Source organism: Equus przewalskii, unplaced genomic scaffold (genome assembly GCF_037783145.1).
Source record: "Equus przewalskii isolate Varuska unplaced genomic scaffold, EquPr2 ChrUn-13, whole genome shotgun sequence".
NCBI lineage: Eukaryota > Metazoa > Chordata > Mammalia > Perissodactyla > Equidae > Equus > Equus przewalskii.
The window spans coordinates 4,132,071-4,153,025 of record NW_027228750.1 but is presented as its reverse complement, the minus strand read 5'-3'; the positions used below and the strand labels follow the sequence as shown (position 1 = coordinate 4,153,025).

Here is a 20,955-nt window from a genome sequence, read left to right as displayed (position 1 = left end):
GTGGTTAAGGCCCAGGTTGTGACCTCTGGGCTTTGCACAGTGATTTGCAAGATGGACCCACGGTAGGGTGCTTTCACAGACATCCTGGAAGACCACCCAGTTTGTCTGGGGTAAAATGATGCAGCAGCCTGTTTTCCTTTGGAGGCCTGAAAACACACACAGACACTTGCCCTCGCAGCTCTTGGTGACATTTGTCCTGGCTTTTGTCTGTTTCTTTGGGTGTCTTTGAGTTCAGCTAGAACCTATCGGAGTGACTTTTAGTTTTGAATTTGTAAGAATGAGAAGTAAATGATTCTCTGTACTGGTTTAGAATTTCCTTTCTTCTCTTCTTGTCCAAAGGTGTAAGATAACAGTGTGTCCCAGATTTTTTTGAACATGCCAGAGCTTAAATATTTTGCAATGTTGTCCCAATAAAAGAGTCCTAGAAAATAAATTTAGACAAATTATAACCAAATCAAGTCAGTAATTTTATGATAAAATATGCCTTAGCTACAGAAATTCTCAAATTCACAATTTTAGGCTTTGAAAAAGTATGATCAATGTTGGTAGAGAAGGAGTGACAGTCTTTCTTTTGGGTCTTGGAATGGCAGAAAGAAAATACTAAGGGAGTAAAGATCAGTTTAGTCCTTGCAGAGAGGTAGCGATGGGTGGGTATTGGCACCGAGAGTGTGTGTGTGTGTGTGTGTGTGTGTATGTAGAATTTTCCTAAATTCAAAATGAAATTTATAATGTATTTTGATTAGAGTTAATTAACATAGCGTAAATGTGCTTGCTGATTATCTTTTTGTTGTTGTTCAGAGAAAGAAATAGAGAGAGACACAAATCCTCCCGGAATAAAGATGGCAGAGGGTCAGAAAAATCTGTCACCATTCAGGCTCCCACTGGAGAGCCCCTGTTGTCAAACGATTCTACTCGGACGGAGGAAGTTCAGGTAAGGATCAAAGGCAGTCTGTAAGCACACTGCCACTTAATCGCAACTCTTTTTGGTAAATGTTTTCCTAAGTCTTGTTGCAATAGGTTCTCTTGGGTTTTTATCTTTATTTTTCTAGCATGTTAATTAGTTTATCTATGTCCTGTGGTTTCTTGTTGGTCTAAGGACAGCCTGTCCTGCCATTGGCTAGCTTGGGGATTCTTCCAAAGTGTGATTGGTTGGCCTGCTTTGAATTGAAAAGAAGCCAGCAAGGCTGACGACAGGGCAGAGAAGGGAAAAGTTACAGGCTGGAGTCTCTGGAGACTCATTCCAAAGTGAAACAGTAAGAGAGAGGGAAGGAAACTTTCTCTCCAGAAACCCTGAGTATGTTGGGAAGAAGAGCAAAGACATTAGGGCAGCGTGTAGTGAGCATCACTGTCAGGTACATGAAATAAACCAGGGGCTGCACACTTAGATGCCTGGTAGGAAAACACAGATGAATGAATGAAGTGGGGCCTGGGTCACAAAGAAGGGGCAAAAATATATCAGGCAAGCTTGGGGATGAGTAGCAATCTGTGCGGCCTCAGTGTCAGGGCCTGGGCATGGCGTGATGGGGTCTGGGGCAAACTAGAGATGGGGTCTGGGGTCAAGGGAACAGAGCTCCTCAGCTCTGGGCACTCGTTACTACTCAGGAAAGCAGGAATTCAAAGTTCCTGGGTCTTGTAATATTTAAGAAAAGCTGGAAATTAGGATTTTATGTGAAACCACCCAATTTTTAAATATTGGCAATTTATTAATTTTTTAAAAACGTTCTATACGTCCTTCTCTCTGGGTCTTAACTATCTGGCAGGCCACCTGACTTAAGTAAACATCTGAGCTATAGTCAGAAACATGTTTGCACACCCTCCACAGCTCTTGAAATATGCATGTTCAGCCTTGGCTCCAAATAAACCGATGTAGGCACACATAGCTATAAATATATAGGACTATAGATAAGCATGTGTCATTTATGCGTTTATAAGCAGATGGATGGACTGAAATTGGAATTTCTTAGAGCCCACAAGGTGCTCTTGGAACCCAAAGCCGCAGCTGTGGGGTGAAGGTGGGTTTTGTCCAGTGATGAGCAGATGTCTTCAGTACTCACTGTTGCACTACCTTATGTGGCTCTGGGACGGCCAGAGGGATGGAGGGCTGGTTGGATGATTGGGTGGATAGGGCCAATCCTAAGACTGGACTGTCTTTAAATGCTGCAGGGGGTCAGTTTCCTCCTAGATGTGGATTCAGAGGTGCTGGTGGCCCACTGTGAAGGCATTTCTTTGCATCTTCTCTACATCTTGCAGCTCAGTGGGAAGCTACATTGGGAAGCTGTTGGTATTTACACCAGGATGATGTGATGGGAAAAAGCATTGAAATGGGCATTTGGAAGCTGTCCTTCTCAGTGGCTATGTGACCTTGGGAAGTCACAAACTTTGTGGGGCTCGGTTTCTTCACTGAAAATCTAGAGGATTGGATTAGAAGATCTTAGATCCTTTCTATTCTAAGAACCTCAAGCTTAGAGGACCCTTTGGACATCTACATTTTTTAGGCACAGATGTGCACACATTCTTCAAATGGTTAGGGGATTTAGTTAGCAACGCTTTGGCAGGACAAAGAGTGAGTAGCTAAGTCAGAGTGGTGTGGTGGTCAACAAACACTACCACAATACTAGTGATAATTATTTCAGGATTGAGGGTCAACTGAATATTGGGCCCAGTACGAAACATGGAATCCAGTATTTACCTTCACTCAGAGTGTTACAAAGTAGTTTACTTAGCCTGTCAGCTCACCTTCTATTAAAGCAAGTTGTTCATCTCTGAGTTTGTGGCTATTTTTTCTCTTGCTGATGATTTTTTCCTTTTTTAAAAACTGAGGTCAATTTACACACAGAGAAATGAACAGATATTAAGTGTACAGTTTTAACAGTTGAATAAACCCATGTAATGCACACTAAGGTCAAGATATATGTTTCTTTTGCTCTAGAATATTCCCTCATGCCCTTCTCAGTCTGTCCCTCCCCCCACGCCACACCTCCAAGGCAAGCCCTGTTTTGATTTCTGTCACTGTAGATTAGTTTAGCCTGCCTTAGAATTTAATATAATTGGAATCATATTCTTTTATTTTGGACTTTTTTTCACTCAGCATGATTTTGAGATTTATCCATGTTTGATGTGTTTCAGTAATTCATTTTTTAAAAATTTTTGCTGAGTAGTATTCTATGGTATGAGTATACCACAGTTTGTTATCCATTCTCCTGTTGGACACACATTTGGGTTGCACTGTTTTTGGCTATTATGAGTAAAGCTATTAAGAACAGTCTTGAACAAGTCTTTTTGTGGACATATGTTTTCATTTATTTTGGATAAAAACTTGAGAGTAAAATTGCTGGGCCATAAAGTTAAGCGTATATTTAAATTTATATGAAACTGCTAGAGCAGTTTTCAAGAGTGATTATACCATTTTCTATTTCTCCCAGCGGTGTTTGAGTCCTGGTTGCTCTTGGCTGTTGTCTTAAATAGTAATTTCTCTCCTTGTATGTGAACTTGTAACTTTGCAAGTTGACAAACCATTTGTTCGTAGGTCGAGACTTTCGCCACCACCACCCCTCCTTGCCATCACCTATACATTGCATAAGTCATATTTTTTTGGTCCTTACCGTAGTTAAGGTTCTTGTTTGGTTATGAGATCTCTATCTTGCTGATTCAGCTATTAACTTAAACTAGATTTTTCTTAGTTGGTGTCTTACACGTTAATTTCACCCACCTTGCCCCTATGCCTGACTGTTTTTCCAAGTTAAATCGTTTGCAGAAATCTCGGAGGCAAAACCTCTTTGGAGCCTGTGTGGCTCTTCATTGCCTTCGTGCTCTTTTGTTGCTCTGGAATGGAGTCACAGTTGCCAGAGACATAGCAAAATAGTTTAAAATCCGAACAACTGGATCTTGTTAAATGAAGAGAATAATTTCTCCAACTGGAAACTACCTCAGAGTTTAAAAAGAGAAAGCAAGAAAGTGAAAGAGAGACACATTATAATACTGTTGGTATTTCTCTGACCTTGATGTTCAGTTTGTTATGAGAATGTGTGTTTGGTGAGGGATTTTTGAGCTGTCCTGGCCATAGATACTTGAATTTGCTTAGCTTGCTCAATGAGAAATGTCGACGCTGATACTTATTAAATGGGTCTTGAAAACATCATGGAGATTTAAAAAAAAGTGGGCACTGGCTGCAGGTAAGCTCTGATCGGTACATAGCACTGTACGCTCCCCCGTGGTGCTTTGCGCTCTTTGGAGCAGCTGGAGGGTGTAGTAATAATACTCCCCACTTGCTGAAGTTGGACTCTGCAAGCCTTTATAACCCAGCCATGAATTGAGAAGATGCAGAGGGTGCACTTCTTATGTCACAGGTGAGCGCCCACATGTTAGTCTAATGAGGGGAGGGTTTATCTCGGGCCAGGCAACCCCAGCCCCTCCGGGCCTCTTGGGCGATTCCAGTACAGCAGATGATAATCGATGTTGTAGCAATGAGTCACCCAAAGAAACCACACAAAAAGGTTAAACTATGTTTTCTCTGTTTGAAAGGGTAAATGTGTAATACATTTTGAAAAATTTCAATGAAAATTGTTAAAGTTAAACAAATTCCTGTATTTAAAGGGTTAAGCTTCCATTTTCTATGAAGCCCATGTGGTTGGGTTGGTTCAGTGAGGTGACCCCTCCGTGTCCACCATGTCTCCAAGCACTTGCTTTGTGACTTGTACAAATGACCTCCTCTGTTGGGTCTTCATCCTCATTGTTTTCTCCCCATCAGGATGACAACTGGGGAGAGACCACCACGGCCATCACAGGCACCTCAGAGCACAGTATATCCCAGGAGGACATTGCCAGGATCAGCAAGGACATGGAGGACAGCGTGGGACTGGACTGCAAGCGCTACCTGGGCCTCACCATCGCCTCGGTTCTTGGACTTCTAGTTTTCCTCACCCCCATTGCTTTCATCCTGTTACCCCCCATCCTGTGGAGGGATGAGCTGGAGCCTTGTGGCACGATTTGTGAGGGACTCTTTATTTCCGTGGCATTCAAACTCCTCATTCTGCTCATCGGGACCTGGGCACTTTTTTTCCGCAAGCAAAGGGCTGATGTGCCGCGAGTATTTGTGTTCCGTGCCCTTTTGTTGGTCCTCATCTTTCTTTTTGTGGTTTCCTATTGGCTTTTTTATGGGGTCCGCATTTTGGACTCTCGGGACCGAAATTACCAGGGCATTGTGCAATACGCAGTCTCCCTCGTGGACGCCCTCCTCTTCATCCATTACCTGGCCATCGTCCTGCTGGAGCTCAGGCAGCTGCAGCCCATGTTCACACTGCAGGTGGTCCGCTCCACCGACGGCGAGTCCCGTTTCTACAGCTTGGGACACCTGAGGTAAGGGGGGGCATTCAGGGGCAGGAAGGACTACTGATACCTTGCTAGGAGACAGCTGGCCTTCAGCAGGTGAGGGGTGATGACAGGTGCCAAGAGCCAGGACCAGGGTCTGACTCTTTTTTTCACGTTTGGGGAGGCGGGGGTGTGTGTGTGTGGTGCGGGGTGTTCATGTCCATGGACTCCCCTGACTTCTGGATGGCCTGGTGCAGTTGCTGGCTCTCATCCAGGGTGTGATTTTGTTGGGCCTGCTTCAAAGTTGTTGGCAGCTCCCAAAAGTGATGGAGAAAAGGTGCATGGTGATGGCTGCTGACCTTGCCCTGAATCAGCCTGTAAACGATGGACATAGTGATCAGTCGTTCCATTTTGCCCGAAATGGTACATCTGGTTTGCCTATCTTGTCCCAGTGGAATTAGGAATTGTTCCCTTTTTTCACTCTGAGAAATGTCCTGGTTTGGGCAATAAATTACATGGTCGCCCTAGAAACTCACCAGGAAAGAATTAAGTACAGTTTAGAGACTCCAAACTTAAATGGGTGGAGTGTTTTGAAAATGTGTGCAAGAGATAAAGTTAGAAATATGTGGAGATGTCACGCTCTACATCTGTGTATAAAATCTAATTATTTTGTGGTTAACTAAGAGGGTGATAATCATTTATTTATTCTGAGGTAAGCACTTTGTATAGATTTTCAGGTTTAGTCTTCACAGAACTTTTTGATGGAGGTATTATTAACCTCTACATTACAGAAGAGGGAATTGGGGTTTAGGAGATTTGAGTAATTTGTACAGAATAATATTGCTAGCCTCATTTAGGTTCACCCACATGGCGTGAAGCCGGGCCTGACTTAATGCTGCCATTATGGTATCTCTTACTTTGTGTTTAGTAGCCTGTTTTTCTGTCTGTTTTCTTCTACAAACTGAACTCCCGAGGACAGGGACTGTGTCTCCCTCCTCCGTGCCTGGCCTGGAGCCTGCCACATGGTTGGTATTCATGAGTACCGGGCGCGTGAATAGCCTGGGATGTCTGACTTTGCCCTCTCGTTGGGCTCTCCTGCCTCCAGGCACTACATGTCCCTGTGTGTAACCTGCTTGGCATGTGCTGAGCTCTGAGTTAATGGTGGCTGTTACTGCCATGGTAATCGTAGCTGGCAAAGCACCCAGGATCGCAAGGGCACCTTAGTGGCTGTCAGAACAATGGTCTTTGTATATTTTTGGCTGGGGCCCAGGGAGCTGGCCCGACCCCGGTTTGGAGCCGGGTCATGCTGCCAAACCATCTCAGTCTTAGCATGTACCCTCTTTCATTCTCCTGGCTTAGCTTGTACTGCCCGAGGACACAGTGGTTTAGCATTCAAGGCAGCTGCTCCCCTGACCGACCTTTGGAGGGAATCAGTTTCTGATTCGTGTGCTCTGCGCAGCAAAATTAAGTGTTTTGGGCCCTTGGCAGGTAGCTGCAGGGCTCTAAAGGTGAGTCCGTCACTGCTGTTTGTTCATCTCAGACGGCCTTCTTTCCCCACATGTGACATTGGAGAATGACCAGCAGACTCGTATTATCTGCTATGTGCAGAGCCCAGAACAGGGGCTCCAGAGACACAAGGATGGCTGCCTTCAAAGCGCTGTTCTGGAGCTAGTGGAGCTCACGGGCCCTTGGGGAGAGCCCAGCGCACCGCTGTGTGGTGGACCGTTGCTGACACAGGCCTGGCTAGGGGCGTTGGGAACACAGGAGGACGGGGGAGTGTCAGACAGTGGTGGCGATAAAGCCCAGCGGGCAACAGTCTCTCAGGACAGGACAGGCTTTGCTGAAGGTTAAGGGGTGGAGGGAAATCCAGCTCTGGTCACAGTAGAGATGAGTGATGTTTGGGACTCTGTAAAAGGAGTACCCACGACACCGGCCAGCAGTGAGGCCCGCTACGATTTTGTGTTGTGGCCTCAGCCCTGTTGGTTTGTGTCCCGCCTGTGAGGGTGGGAAAGGGGAGGATGTCCAGGGTGGTGGGGCAACCACCTGCGCCTCCCTCTAATACTGGATCAGTGTAGGGGTGTGGAGGGGACAAACAGAACTGCCCCAGGACAGGATGCTTGTGGATGTTGAGAAAATTGGTGGCAGCCCTGGTACCTCACCTCATCACTCTGCCGGCCAGGGGCAGACCTGGTGGGAGAGGCAGGACAGGTTGCATGTATGACCCACAGGCTTGCTGTAAACCTCCCATGGTCGTCCTCACCGTGACCAACAACTGCCCAGTCTTTACTTGCTAACCCTGAAGCCGCTAAGCTCAGCTTCCCAGGGAGACCAAAGGGTGCACATTTCCAGCATCCCTGGGGGGGTGTGGTGGTCCTGGTGTCTTCCTTTCGGCTCCTCTTGAGGGATCTTTGTTTTCCTCCTCTCCCTGCCTTCAATAAGGCCACTTTTGTCCCTCACAGGAGACCCTGGTTATGGAGTAGAAAGATGGCTGGGAAAGCAGAGATGTCTGTATTCACAAATGGAGCCCTCAGGCAGGGCCGGCTGCCATGTGACAGCCAGTCTGCGTGAGCTGGAGCAGGCTGGCATCTCTGCCTGCTGGCGCTGTGTGGGCTCAGTCACCCGCCGATCCTTGCGCTAAATCTGGTCTAAACCCAGCAGTGCTGGAAGAATCACTGGGCCAGAAATATAACTTCTAAGCCCTTTTGTAAAGTGTAGAAGCAGACAGGAGGGAAGGGGGAATGAGAAGAGACAAAGAGCGAGTCCGGGGATGAGAACAGCAGGTCCTCGTCAGACCCAACGGAATCAGGCCATTGCCTTCCCCCTCCCTCTCTGTGAAGCCTTCTCTGGAGCAGCGACCTATTGGGTTTCACTGCAGAGCGATGGCGAGCTCTTTTTGTGCTTTGTTCTCAAAGATGATTTTACTCAATCAACTGAGCTATTTTTGAGAGTTGTCAAAAGAATGTCTGTTCTTTAGCTTCTCAAAGAAAATATGCTTCTGTTAGCTCTCATAAAAGGTACTTGCAGTGGTCCTCCTTGTTGGCTGGAATGGGGTTTGGGGCTCATTTGAAAACTTTTAGCAAAGCTTATTGTTGAAAGTGAGACCCCATAAGATTAAGATACTTCCTGACCTTTGCCCCTTGCCTTAGGGATTGCCAAGGGCTTTTCCACTGTTTCATTTTCTCCTCCTCACTGCCCTGTTGGGTGGGGCAGGTGCCACCCCTTTGGGGTTGAGGGCCCTGAACCACAGGTTAAGGAACCTGCTCAAGGCCACGAGGAACCAGTGCCTTCCTGCGCGTCACACCCCCAGGCCCTGTGCTCCCTACAGCATCCTGGAGTCTCGGCACATTTGAGTTGTAATTCTCTACACTCACCTCACTTGTCACTTTTTGTGGCCCCATTGTCACAATGAATGCTAACTTTTCCAGGATTGCTCCAAAGACTGGTGAGTTTTGATCTGACTGTATTTGGGGGAGAAACTCAGAAGAAAAGAGAGAAGGGACTAAAAGTGATATTTAATTATTCTAATTAATAATTTCTCAGTTTTGAAATCTTTAAAGGTAAATACTGTGACTGTTGGAGCATAGAAGCTACAGTAATTGCCTGCCTGAGTCTGAGATGTAGGACAGACACCATGAAAGCCTTCACAATCAACCATTACCCAGTCCTTCCCAGGTGCCAGGCACCTTCTGAGCTCTTAACATATGACTCATTTAACCTTCACAGCAGTCCTGTGAGGGTAGGTACTGTTATCCTCATTTTCAGATGGGGAAACAGACAGAGAAGAGTTAAGTAGATTGTCTACAACCACAGTTTGTGATTGTGGGAGTCAGGGTTTGAGGCCGGGCTGTCTGGTTCCAGAATGATCTTAACTGTTTCACTATAGTGCCTCTGAATAGATGTGTTCGCATTCACGTCCCTGCCTTATGAACACATGAATGAACTCATAAGCGTTTTTTGAGTGCCTACCATGTGCCAGGCTGGGTGCTAGCTATTTTTGTATACCTTCTCCTGTTTCATTTAACTCATGGCTTCAGGAATGAAGAGGCTCGTCAGAGGTGGCTGGCTTGCACTCTGCAGCCATTCCTGTACCTATTAGGTCTTTTATTCCGTCAGGCAGCAAGCAGAGCCTGGGCCTTATAACCACAGCAGTCAGTAGGTATCAGCCTTTGTCATGTCTAATCTTTTTAACTTTCTGTATGTCACATGTCCCAAAGAAGACCTCTTTTATCTATTGCTGTATGCTGTATAAAACCACCTCAAAACTTAGTAGCTTGGAAGAGCATTGTATCATTTGATGATGATTGCTCACAGTTCTGTGGGCTGGGCTCAGCTGGGAGGTTCTGTTGCTGGTCTGGCCAGGGGTCTGCGTGTGATTGTAGTCGCGTGGTGAGTTAGTGGTGCCTCAGCTTCTCCCTCTTACCTGTATTTTGTGGTTCTCTCCTCATCTGGGAGAGTAGTTTCCTTGTTAGGGGAGCTAGACGACTTCTCAGGGCTCCCAAGAACACAGCAGCAGAAGCTTCCAGGCCTTTTAAGGCTTACAGTGGGAACTGGCCCAGTACTACTTCCACTGCATTCTCCAGCCCAGACTTAAGGAGAGAGGACAGCACAAGGTGGGGAACACTGCGAGGGCAGGTTCACTGGGGTCCACAATGTCACAGACGCCCACAACTTCAGGCTCTCATTCTCAGAGTATGCTTATTCTTACTTTACATAGTGTTCTAATGAATTTAATTATTGATTTTTATACCTCAAAAAGTCCAGAAGTAACAAATTTCAAGTGGGGGAAGAGCTGCTGTAAGGAGGCACATGAGCATCAATGAAAAGTGATAGCTGATAGTCATCAGCAAGGAGAGAGAGACCACAGAAGCAGATAGAACTCGTCCCAGCCCTCTGGGAAACTTGTCTTTTCACAGTGACCCATTCTGTAGCATATTCATTTTGCTGAAGCTCCTTTGTACTTAATTCAGCCAGCAGGCTTAACTATTTGGGTTTCTAAGCATGCTTCATTCACTGAGACTTAGAGTATCTTATAAATTGGCGTTGACCATGGACGTTTTTATCAAAGGTCTGGTTATTGATCACAGAACCACCTGTGGTTTAGAAGAAATGATTCTGGGATTGCCTTTCGAACATGGAAGTGTATGACTATGCATGATTGTAGCACTGTCGTGTTGAACTGTTTGGACTGAATGTGTTCCCCCCAAAATTTATAGGTGGAAATGAGGAATGTGTTATTTGACAATGGAGAAAAGGTGATCCTTTTATAAAGTGACAAAGAACTTGGCTGAATTGGGTTCATCTTCTAGTGTTTGGGGGAAGGTAGAACTTACAAGTGCTGAAATTGGATATTTAGCTGAGGAGATTTCTAAACAAAGTATTGAAGGTGGAGCTTGGGTCCTCCTTTTGGGTCCTCCTTAACTGCTTATAGTAGAAGGTGAGAGGAGAGAGATGAATTGAAGAAGGAATTTTTAAGCAGAAAGGAATCCAAACTTGAAGACTTGGAAAATTCTCAGCCTATCCACATTGCAAAACACGTGGAAACACGTACTGAAGAGAACACCATGGGTGTGGCTGAACAAGCATTGATGAGGAGATTAGTATGGGTATGAACCATGGATTTAAGCAGCCATCTCAGCACAAGCCAGAAATAAAGATGGAATTATACCAGTAGAAACACTGTCAGCTGAGACTAAAGGAAGCAGAGAAGGTAGGGTGGAATGAAGGAAGGCTGTGAATTTTCATTGTCCTTCAAGAAAAGGGAAGCACAACTCCAAAGGTGGTTCAGAGAGCCTCAGGGCTGCCACTCCCACCAGAGGCCCAGGAGACAAGGCTGCTTCCTCAGTGGTTTCAGAGGATGTCCTCTACCTCTGTTTCAGTGGGCAGGTGGCCACTGAAGAGAGCTGCTTGAGCAGGGCCACCCTGCAGAGCCCTAGGGAGATGATGCTGCCACCCCAGTGGGCCTTGAGGCCAATGCATTGAACCAAAGAGGATTATTCTTAAGCGTCAAGATCTAATGGAATTTGCCTTGCTAGGTTTTGGACTTGCTTGGGACCCATCACCTTTTTCTTCTTTCCAATTTCTCCCTTTTGGAATGGAAATGTCTCTTCTACGCCTGATCCACCATGGCCTTTTGGAAGTACATCAGTTGTCTCTTTTCACATATTCACAGCTAGAGAGGAATTGCACCTTGAGTCTCACCTTTATCTGATTTAGATGATATTTAGGTGAGACTTTGGGCTTGAGACTTAGAGTTGATGCTGGAGTGAGTTAAGACTTTTGGGGCTATTGGGATGGACTCAATGTATTTTGCACATGAGAAGGTTATGAATTTTGGGGAGCCAGGATGGAATTTAGGGACTGAATTGCATCACTCAAAATTCATAGATTGGAGCTCTAAACCCCTCTGTGGCTGTATTTGGAGATGGGTCTCTAAAGGGTAATGAACTCATAGATCTGATGAGATTAGTGTCCTTCTAAGAAGAGACACCAGAGAACTTGCGTGCACTCTCTGTCTCTCTCTCCTGTGCACAAGGACTGAGGAAAGGCCATGTGTGGATATAGTGAGAAGGCGGCCCTCTGCAAGCCAGGAAGAGAGCCCTCACCAGAAACCGAATCGGCCAAACCTTGATCTTGGACTTCTAGTCTCCAGAACGATAAGAAAGTAAGTTTCTGTTGTGTATGCCTCTCAGCCTGTAGTATTTTGTTATGGCAGCCCAAGCTAAGACAGGAACATTATGCACACTGGTGACTTTTGACCGCAAAGCCCCAGGAAACCACAGGCTTCAATGAGCATAGCTGGTCCCTGGTGAAACAGAGCTCATATTATCCCTTCTCCAGCCCACGCCTGCATCCTCCCAGCTTGAGTGGGGCCTTGCTTCTCCCGATTGCACTTGTTTTTCTAGTTAGAAGTGAGAAAGGGGAGTCTCTTGGGGAAGTTACGGCTACTCCAGTAATTCCAGGATGTGTCCAGCTCCCCTTAAATCTTATGTCTGTGATTCTGGGTCAACTAGTGTCCAAGCTGGTGATTACACTGCTGATCAGATCCAACTGTCACCCCGGGCTGTGGCCCCTCCCTCTCACATTCAAGACTAAACACCAACCGTCTCAGGACGGCCCAGCGCCCTCGGCTGTGAAGTTGGGGGGTGATTTTAAATGACCACCAGAGGTTTTGGTTCACGTTATTTACGATCATGGTTTCGTGCACAATTTCGTTTTTAGAAATGTACGTTTTGTTCAACTGCTTTTCAGTAAAGATATTTGCCAGTCTTCAGCCCCACTCCCTAAAAAAGCAAAGGACAGAAGTGAATAAGAGCTAAAACGTGGAGTGTGAAGGTTTTCGCTCAGACTCGGCTTTGCTGTGGGGAAATTTCGAAGGTGGGCTCGGAGCTGCCGTTTGTGGTTTGGCCCAGTGGGGCCTGTCAAAAGTGGCTTTAATGAGAGTGTAAGGTGCGGGACGCTGCAGCCCTGTGTTTGCACAGCTGCCGGCTGGCAGCAGCCACAGCTGGGAAGGCTTCCCTTGCCTGGCGTCTGCCCACAAGCCTCGCTCCGAGGCCCAGAGGAGTCACCCCTCACAGGCGCGGCTGCTGAGTGGGAAGGAGCCCGTGGATGGACATAAAGCTGGTTTCGATGGGCTTCCTGCAGGGCCCCAGCCGTGCTGCTCAATTTCCTGAGGACTCACACTGCAGGCAGGGCCTGGCGTTCTACTCACTCACCCACAGATTGATGGGTGTGATTTGGTATTGTGCACGTAAGGTGCTAACACTCAAGAAGGCAAATGGACAGGGGCCTGCTTTCCCTGCCCTGCCAAGCCACTGCCCGGCTCTGCCTGTGTCTGGCCTGGCTCAGTCTGCGAGCAGAGGTCCGGTTGGCCAGGCTGGTCACTCTCAGTCTCCAGACTTTTCAGTGTGTGCTCCTGTAGTTCTTCCCGAGGCCAGAGGCACCTGTGTTGAGGAATGTGACGCGGGATAGAAGGCCAGGTGAGCATCCTGGGAGGGTCCGGAGGTGCTCTTAGTCTGGATCTAAATCTCCTTCTTAGAGAACCCTAAGCGGGCGTCGTCTTTGATGTTTATCTGGTGTGAGTCAGCACAGTAATTTAAAGTGTTGAAAGCTGAATTCCCATCCCAGGCAGGGCAGGTGCACCCAGGTTGGACGGTACAGGGAGGTGGCAGTATGGTAGGGTCTGTGCCTGGCTGGGAAGCAGGGCTGTGAGCTCTATCTGCCGACTGTGACAATAGCCAAACTGTCACTTGAGGGAGAGCATGTTTCATAGGTCCCCTAGTGTGAGAGGCCTGCCAGCATGTCTCTGCTGTGGGAAAGGCAGCCTGACGGACAGCCAGCCGTGACTGGATCATCCTCTCAGAGGGAGTCTGTCCTATCAGGGCTCTCACCACACTCAGAACCGCCCGGTAGGTCTTGACATTACAGCCAAGAAGGATGACATGTATGACGGCTTTTTGTTGTTTAGTTCCTGAGACCAGAAGAACCAGGCATTTGCATGTAGTCCTCACAGCCTCTTCCCAGTGTTGACGGAGCAGTCTCCTCTGGGCACACTCTCGGTGGGGTGTTACTTGTGCTATTAGAGAGGGCATCTTCCAGAATGATACTTTATCATCAGAGACTTCCAGTGAGGATAGCGGAGGGTGTGGAGAAGTGCTCTGGGTGCTCCCTGAGCCCTCACTCTGAAGGCCGTTCATGATGACCAAACCCTGCTACTTCTCCCTCCTTCAAGTGAGCAGGGTAGATGTCCCTGCTTCCAGTGGCAGTTTGCCGTCTTTCAATGGGGATACCCTGCAAGGCTTGTCTGCGGCCCAGTATTCAACGCCTAGGCCAGGGACACTTTCCAGCTCGTGAATATTGATTCAAAGATCTTGACCACTGGAGCTTCCAGGTCGCTGAGGAGCCAGCAGGCCGGGGTCACCCGGGAATCCACATAGCCAGGAGAAGGGCCTCCACAGGCTCGGCAGCAGGAAAGCAGCACGGATCTGTGCCCCTCTCAGGATGGGCAGTCTGCCTCACATCTCAAGACCTCAAGCAGCAATGTGTGTCCCTCCTGCTCTATTGTGACAAAGTTCCAGAAAATCCAGCCTTCCTCCAGGATCTTTCTGCGGTCTAACCCAGACCTGTGTTAATAAGCACAAGCTGATTCCAGTTTTTCCCCCTCCCTGTCCTCAAGTTCCAAGGTGATCATTGCCTGTTATCTGTGTGAGACCTGTGTAAGCTGCGTCCCCAAATGCAGCTGTAAGACAAACATTTTAATTAAAAGGCAGGAGGGCCAGGAGATATAAACACTCGTGGGCCCAGTTCTCAGCGGGGGCGGGGACGGCGACATTCAGGGGCTAATTATATTTGCATCTCTTGGACTCACATGAATATTGCAACAAATGGTCCTGACTCTTTGTCAGACTGAAGTCACTTTATCTCCAAGTCCAAGGAGCGGTGAAACTGGCACGTCCAGCTTGGAGTCTTGTCAACTCTTCTGGGGAGAAGTCAGTCAGATAAAACTGAGGCTGTCAGCCACCTCTCCCAGGTTGGGAGTTTTCACAAAAAGCTGAATCAGCTTTATTTCCGGTTCTGCATTTCAGAGTTTTCTCACAGACCCTGGATTCAGGCCTAAAATGCAGCCACCGGAGCAGGCATGCCTTGAAGAGTAGGAGACAGGGCGGCCTTGGTCCCCAGGCGACATTTACTGTTGGCTGTCCTTTGGGTCTTCACTGGCAGCTCAGCTCTCTGCGACCCACACACTCCCTTTCTGCCGCACACTCTCCCTCCTCACCCTCATTTGCCCTTTCCCCTCACCCTCTCTCATCTTTGCTGTTCATCCAGCCCGGCCTAGCCCTTTACCTGCCACCATCCTTCTTGCTCTGAATACAAATGTATTCGTTTCCTAAGGCTGCTATAGCAAAAGACCACAAACTAGGTGCCTTAAAAGAGTTTTCTCTGCCAGTTTTGGAGGCTAGTAGTCTGAAATCTCGGTGTCGGCAGGGCCATGCTCCCTCTGAAGGTTCCAGGGAAAAATCCTTCCTTCTCTTCCTAGCTTCTGGTGCTTGCCCACAATCCTTGGCTTGCAGCTGCATCCCTCCCATCTCTGCCCCTTCGTCACGTGGTGTTCTTCTCTGTGTGTCTCTCTGTGTCCACTTTTCTTCTTATGAAGAAACCAGTATGACCTTATCTTAATCTATTGTAATTACATCTGCAAATACTCTATAAGGTCACATTCTAAGGTTCTGGGTAGACGTGGGTTTTGGGAGGCACTGTTTAACCCACTGCAACCGGTTTCTGCAAGCTGTTTCACACTGACACTGTTGCTCTTATGGTAGACATCTGGGAAGATCGTTTAACACCAGCCTGTTTCTACCTGCGCTGCGTGCTCCGCCTGGAATTAGCTCTGCAGTCCATCGTCCACATGGTGTGACCACCATTCATCTTTTAAGGCTTAACTCAAAAACTCAGCTTTGCCTGCTCTGTGGATCTTCACCTGAAACCTCCCCACCCCCATCCTCAATCACGTGTTCTCTCACAGCCCCTGAGTCACTTGATAAAACTTAGCTGTTCGCGTGGTTGTCACCACCGATGGCAGCCTAAGTCCCTTGAGGTGCTGCTCGCGTCATGTCCCAGAACTTGGGATTTAGCAGGTGCTCGTAGTTCACTTTTGCCTGTGAATGGAGTTCTGGAGGCTGGTTATTAGGGTTTTTCTAAATGTCGGCATCCTTAGTTGGCTCGTGGGACAAAGAGTACTTACCCTGAGAGGAGGCCTTTGCAGATTGTTCTCTGTGACTGGAACGCCGTCTCTTTAGTGCTTTCCTGTCAGCACATGCCTCGGTAATCAGAATAATGGTGCCTGACATTTACGTAGGACATTAGCATGTAAGAAAAACTTTCACATTTTCACACGTGAAGAAAGCTATTTTTGTTGACAGAGCTAAAGAGAGCAAATTAATATTTGAAAAGAGGTGGCTAAAACCTGAATGAGGCTTCCCTGCCTGGCCCTGTCAGGGAGGGCCTTTCTCCCTGCTCTGGGAGCAGTTAAGGGCTGTAAAGTGTGAGGGCCTCAGACTGGATAAGCTGTAAGGCCTTAATAGTTCTGGTTTTAACAGCATGTATTTAATTGCAGAAGCCACAAGCAAATCCATGGAAAAATGAATGAATAGGAAATAGACAACTGTGTGTGTGTGCATGTGTATATGCACAGATGCTTTTCTAGGCCTCAGCGCCCTTATCTACAAAGTAAGAGAGTTGGAAGGGAAGAGGTTTATGACCACAATTGTTTCCTTCAAGTACTTGGTGGGCTTTCACAAGAAGGAGGGGCTTGGGTCCAGGAGGAAGTGGTGGGTGGACCAATGGGTAGAATGTAAAGAAAGGTCATTTCAGTACTAAGCGAGAGTGAATTTTCAAGCAGAGGCTGGATGCTGTCTGCAGTGTTATAAAAAGAGTTGGTGCGAGGATTGGGAGTTCAGATGAGATAGACTCATTTCTTTGATTCTTCTGTCTCTGCTTGGGTGAACAGTAAGATTTTCTGAATTTTGTGAAGAGTAAAATTTTGTGATTCAGTGTAAATGGAAGTTGGGTCATGGTTTTGTGCCCTTTTTAGATCGTATGACTAGTCTAGCCAGCAACCAACCCATCCCTTACTGCAAAATGCTCACACTCATTAGTAATATGACAATGTTTGATATTTGCTTTATAGTTTATAAATGCTCTCACTGGAGTTATTTCATTTGCTCTTCTCAACAACCACATGCATTAGTTGGTGTTATCTCTCCATCATGGGCCAAGAAATAGGCCAAGAAATGGGAAATGACTTATACAGGGTTATGGAGTAGCAGGATCAGATCTGGAATCCAGGCCTTCTGACTCAGCCCAGTGCATTTTCTACTTCATGTACCATGGGTGCCTCCCTGTTGTAGCTGGGCTTGATTTTCAGGAGGCTGAGGACTGGCAGGAAATACTGCAGAAAAACAGAGAGTAGCATAAATTTATGGTCTAAGTCCTTACGGAAAACTGTGCAGACGGGAGCTGTCCAGGTACGTATCCTGTGGTAGCACCCTTGTGGTGGGCCCTTGGTGGGCAGGGCAGTGCAGGCACACGAAGACGACAGATTGACCTCCGCAACCTACATGGACGTGGAAGCTCACGGTGCTGCCGTTTATGAGCCATTTGCATTGGAACATTTAATCTTTAAAACCAACCCAAACCAGGCAAGGAGCTCCTCCTTGGGAAGCAGGAAGGTGGAGGGTGGACTCCTGAGTCTCCAGTATTTTTCCTGGCCTAAATGCCAATTGACTTTGAAGTCTTGGAAAGCCATAAAATTTGGAATTGCCCCATTGATATTTAAGCTCAAGAGATAACGGCCACAGGTGACACCAGACATCAGCCAGACCTGGTATATTTAGATATCACAGTCTGTTGCTAGAATTTCTTTCTTTTTAAAGATATTTTTATTTTTCCTTTTTCTCCCCAAAGCCCCCCTGGTACATAGTTGTATATTTTTACATGTGAATCCTTCTAGTTGTGGCATGTGGGATGCCACCTCAGCACGGCTTGATAAGTGGTGCCATGTCCGCGCCCAGGATCCAAACCGGTGAAACCCTGGGCCACCAAAGTGGAGCATGTGAACTTAACCACTCGGCCATGGGGCCGGCCCCCTAGAATTTCTGACTAACTACCTACATCAGCCTTGCCCTCGTTATTTCATTAACCTTTCAGTAAACATTTTATACAGTTGAATATTTTGGAGCCCACTTACGTTATAGCAGGCTTTTCTTTGTTGTTATTCCCATCCTACAGATGAAGAACCTGAGGTTTGGAGAAATGAGTTAATTTGTTCAAGGCTGAGGAATAAGTGAAAGAGCCAAGAGTCGTGTTGCCTGGGACCAAAGCCTGCCCCACTGCACTATGCATCCTTTCCCCCACAGCAGATGTGCACAGAGCATGCAGGAGGCACAAATATGCAGGACGATAATTTGGTTTTGCTTTTGTTTTTCAGAATTTAACTTTCAAAAATAAGTCTTTCAGATTTTTGTGAACTAAAATTTGAACTGTGTTTGGAGGCACTTCTCTCCAAGTCTGTTTAAGAAATGCAGCACAAGGCGAGCCCCTCTTTTCCGTTGCCATGGCAGTTGTATAACAGTTGTCAACGACACTGGAAGTGTTTTTGTGGTTGATTAGACACAAAAGGCCACAGCATTTCACATTCCACCCTCTTTGTCCTGAAAAGAAACTAGGCCAGTAAGGCAACATGATCGACCGTAAATTTCAAATTTAAATGTGGCTGTTGAAGTCCCACAGACATTTGTGCTGATCCGTTGCTGCCCTGTCTTTTCCATGAGTTCAAGTTTAGACCAGCAGCCACCAAGCAGAGTTAAGGGGGTTACCTTCCCGTTGGTAACAACATTAGCCTTTTCTGACCTTGAGTATTCCATCATCCATGTTGTCTTTTCCTATGCATTCTGGGATACCTGTATTTGTGTTTCTATGTGTAGGTCTCAAGTGAATTTCTCTTAGAGCTGTGTGTATCCCTATGCTGTTTTCCACAAATGCACGTGGGCTATGAAAGGGTGTTTCCCTGGTTAGTGACCTGGGAGGGAGTATTGGATGCGTTATTAACTGAGCTCAGAGTGCTCACCTTGGGAGAGTGCTCCTTGCCATGAGTTTTTGGTGGCGCCATGTCCACAGTCTGTCATCAGGCCTCACCTGCCTGTGACATAGAGTTTCTGCAGAAGGATTGTTTGGTCAGGTTCCTGCCTATCATCTCTGAATATGACAATGATACAAAAGAGATGGCGGGTTTCTCACCAACTTGGTTTTTCTTGCCTCCCTCCTTCCCCAGAGATGATCTGGTCGGGAGACTGGGACTAGTGTAAGGGTTTGATTTTGTTCATCTCTGAGGCTCTTTTTGCCTCTGAAACACCGTGGTTTTAGGAAATGTGTACTCAGGACTGATCCTATACCTGTGGGAACTCTAGAGTTTCCTAAAAGAGCAAGTTGAGCCAATGAGTACTGTCTAGTCCAACGAGGTGTCCCTTGTGCGTGCGGGACTCTCTCAGGCACACCTGTTGAAGAGGGAGACTGGCACACTTGGAGACCTCACAAGTCAAGTGTGATGGCTGTTGATGCTGTGAGTTAAGGGATGGGTCAGTGGGGACCAGAGAGTTGGAAAAGCCTTCTTAAAAGAAATTGGTCCTGCTTTTGCCTTGTAAGATGCCATATTTGGAGGATGCCGAGCAATAGAGGCAGGAAGAAACTGAACCTTGCCACTGGCTGAGGAAAAGGGTACTCCTGCATCCTGGCACGCTGGGGCCAGGACATAGACCAATGCCAGGGTGCCCTGCAGGATGTCCCCTCTGTTGGTGCTTAATTGTCCTTTCTTTTACTAGAAACCCAAATGATATATTAGTAGTATGGTATTTTTATCCTAAAGTCACTTATCTAACAAACTCAGCCAATCCAAAGCATTAATCGGGAGCCAGAATAGAAATGAATCAGACCTCAGATGTCGGATTGAAATAGACATCAGACTCCTGTGCCACAGCAGGTATCACTTATCTGGAGCAGAGCTCCTCACTTGGTCCTCAAAGCTCCTTTTCTTTGTTTATACCCAGGTTGAGGGTGTTTGAGACAGAAAGATGATTGCCAGAGGCAGGTAGGTTGACAGCATCAAGGAATGACTTTGATAGCCAGTAGTAAGGGAGAATATAGGGAAGATGGGAAGAAACAGCCTTGAGTGCTCCGCCTGCGCTGCAGCGTGGGGCATGCGGACACGTGGCCTCTGCCTCCTGTGGGGTCTGACGTCTCCACTGTGTTGGGTACATGGCGTAGCTCATAATTAATGCATGTGATAATCATCCTGAGTCACCCACAGGAATTAAATTATATATTACATAGCTTACTCTCTTAAAAAAGGTAAAGAAAGGCATCTTGGATTTCAATCCAAATCTCTTTTTAAATTTGGGGGCTTCGGTTGTGTGTTCTTTTCGGTTATGTGGAACTTCTCATGCCCCAGCATTGCTAGATGTGTCAAGTGTTGCACGGTCGGTTTTCTGTAGGCGAGGGCGTGCACCACTCTCAGAGGCGTTTCTAAACTTCCCCTGAGAGTCCTTCAGCTCCGAGTCAGCTTGTCGGCGTGGGAGGCTGGCCAGGTCCACGGTGGTTCTGGCGCATTCTGGTGCCTCTGTTGAGATGATGGTGCTGGAGGAAGAGAACGCCACCTGAACTTTCCCCTTTGTTCAGTTTTTCTCAGCGAATTTTCTGGAGCTTTGGGAGGACTGTGAGACCCACTATCATAATGTCAGCGGCTCCTGTCCAGTGTCACCCACCCACTCCCGAGCACTCCCCAAGCTGCGGGGCTTTGGTGGGAGGCGGGCTGTGCAGCAGGCTGGACTGGCCCCAGTGCGGAGCCGCTGCTTAGGCCCATGCTGGAAGGTGGCGGGGTGTGCAGTGCACGCCCTGGCACAGGGACCCTGCTGGAGCTGGGCATGGGCAGACACCCCTCCCAAGGGCAGCACAGTGCGCTCTCTGTGGTTTCGGTGTGGAGGATTGAGAAATAGGGTCACCAGGCTCCCATCCAGTTCCCCCACCCGCCTCGCAGGTCCCGTCTGAGTTACTGTGAGTCCCTGGGCTCCTCCTTGCGGCCTGGCTGAACAGCAAAGCCAA

The 20,955-nt window shown here is 47.3% G+C and overlaps 1 protein-coding gene across 7 annotated transcripts in view; it reads left to right on the top strand.

Annotated features, from left to right (window-relative positions):
- Positions 1 to 20,955, top strand: part of VANGL1 (VANGL planar cell polarity protein 1) — a 52,921-nt gene that overhangs the window by 15,925 nt on the left and 16,041 nt on the right. For 4 of the 7 annotated variants that reach the window (XR_011536756.1, XM_070607875.1, XM_070607874.1 and 1 more), the window contains 2 exons: positions 799 to 931; positions 4,748 to 5,355. Coding sequence is in view for 5 of the 7 variants with exons in the window: in XM_070607875.1 (XP_070463976.1) it covers positions 799 to 931; positions 4,748 to 5,355 (741 nt within the window). In the remaining 2 variants the exon portion in view is untranslated. Of the gene's footprint in view, positions 1 to 798; positions 932 to 4,747; positions 5,356 to 11,839; positions 11,969 to 20,955 lie in introns of all 7 variants that reach the window. The other 3 variants (XR_011536755.1, XM_070607872.1, XM_070607873.1) reach the window with 1 other exon arrangement.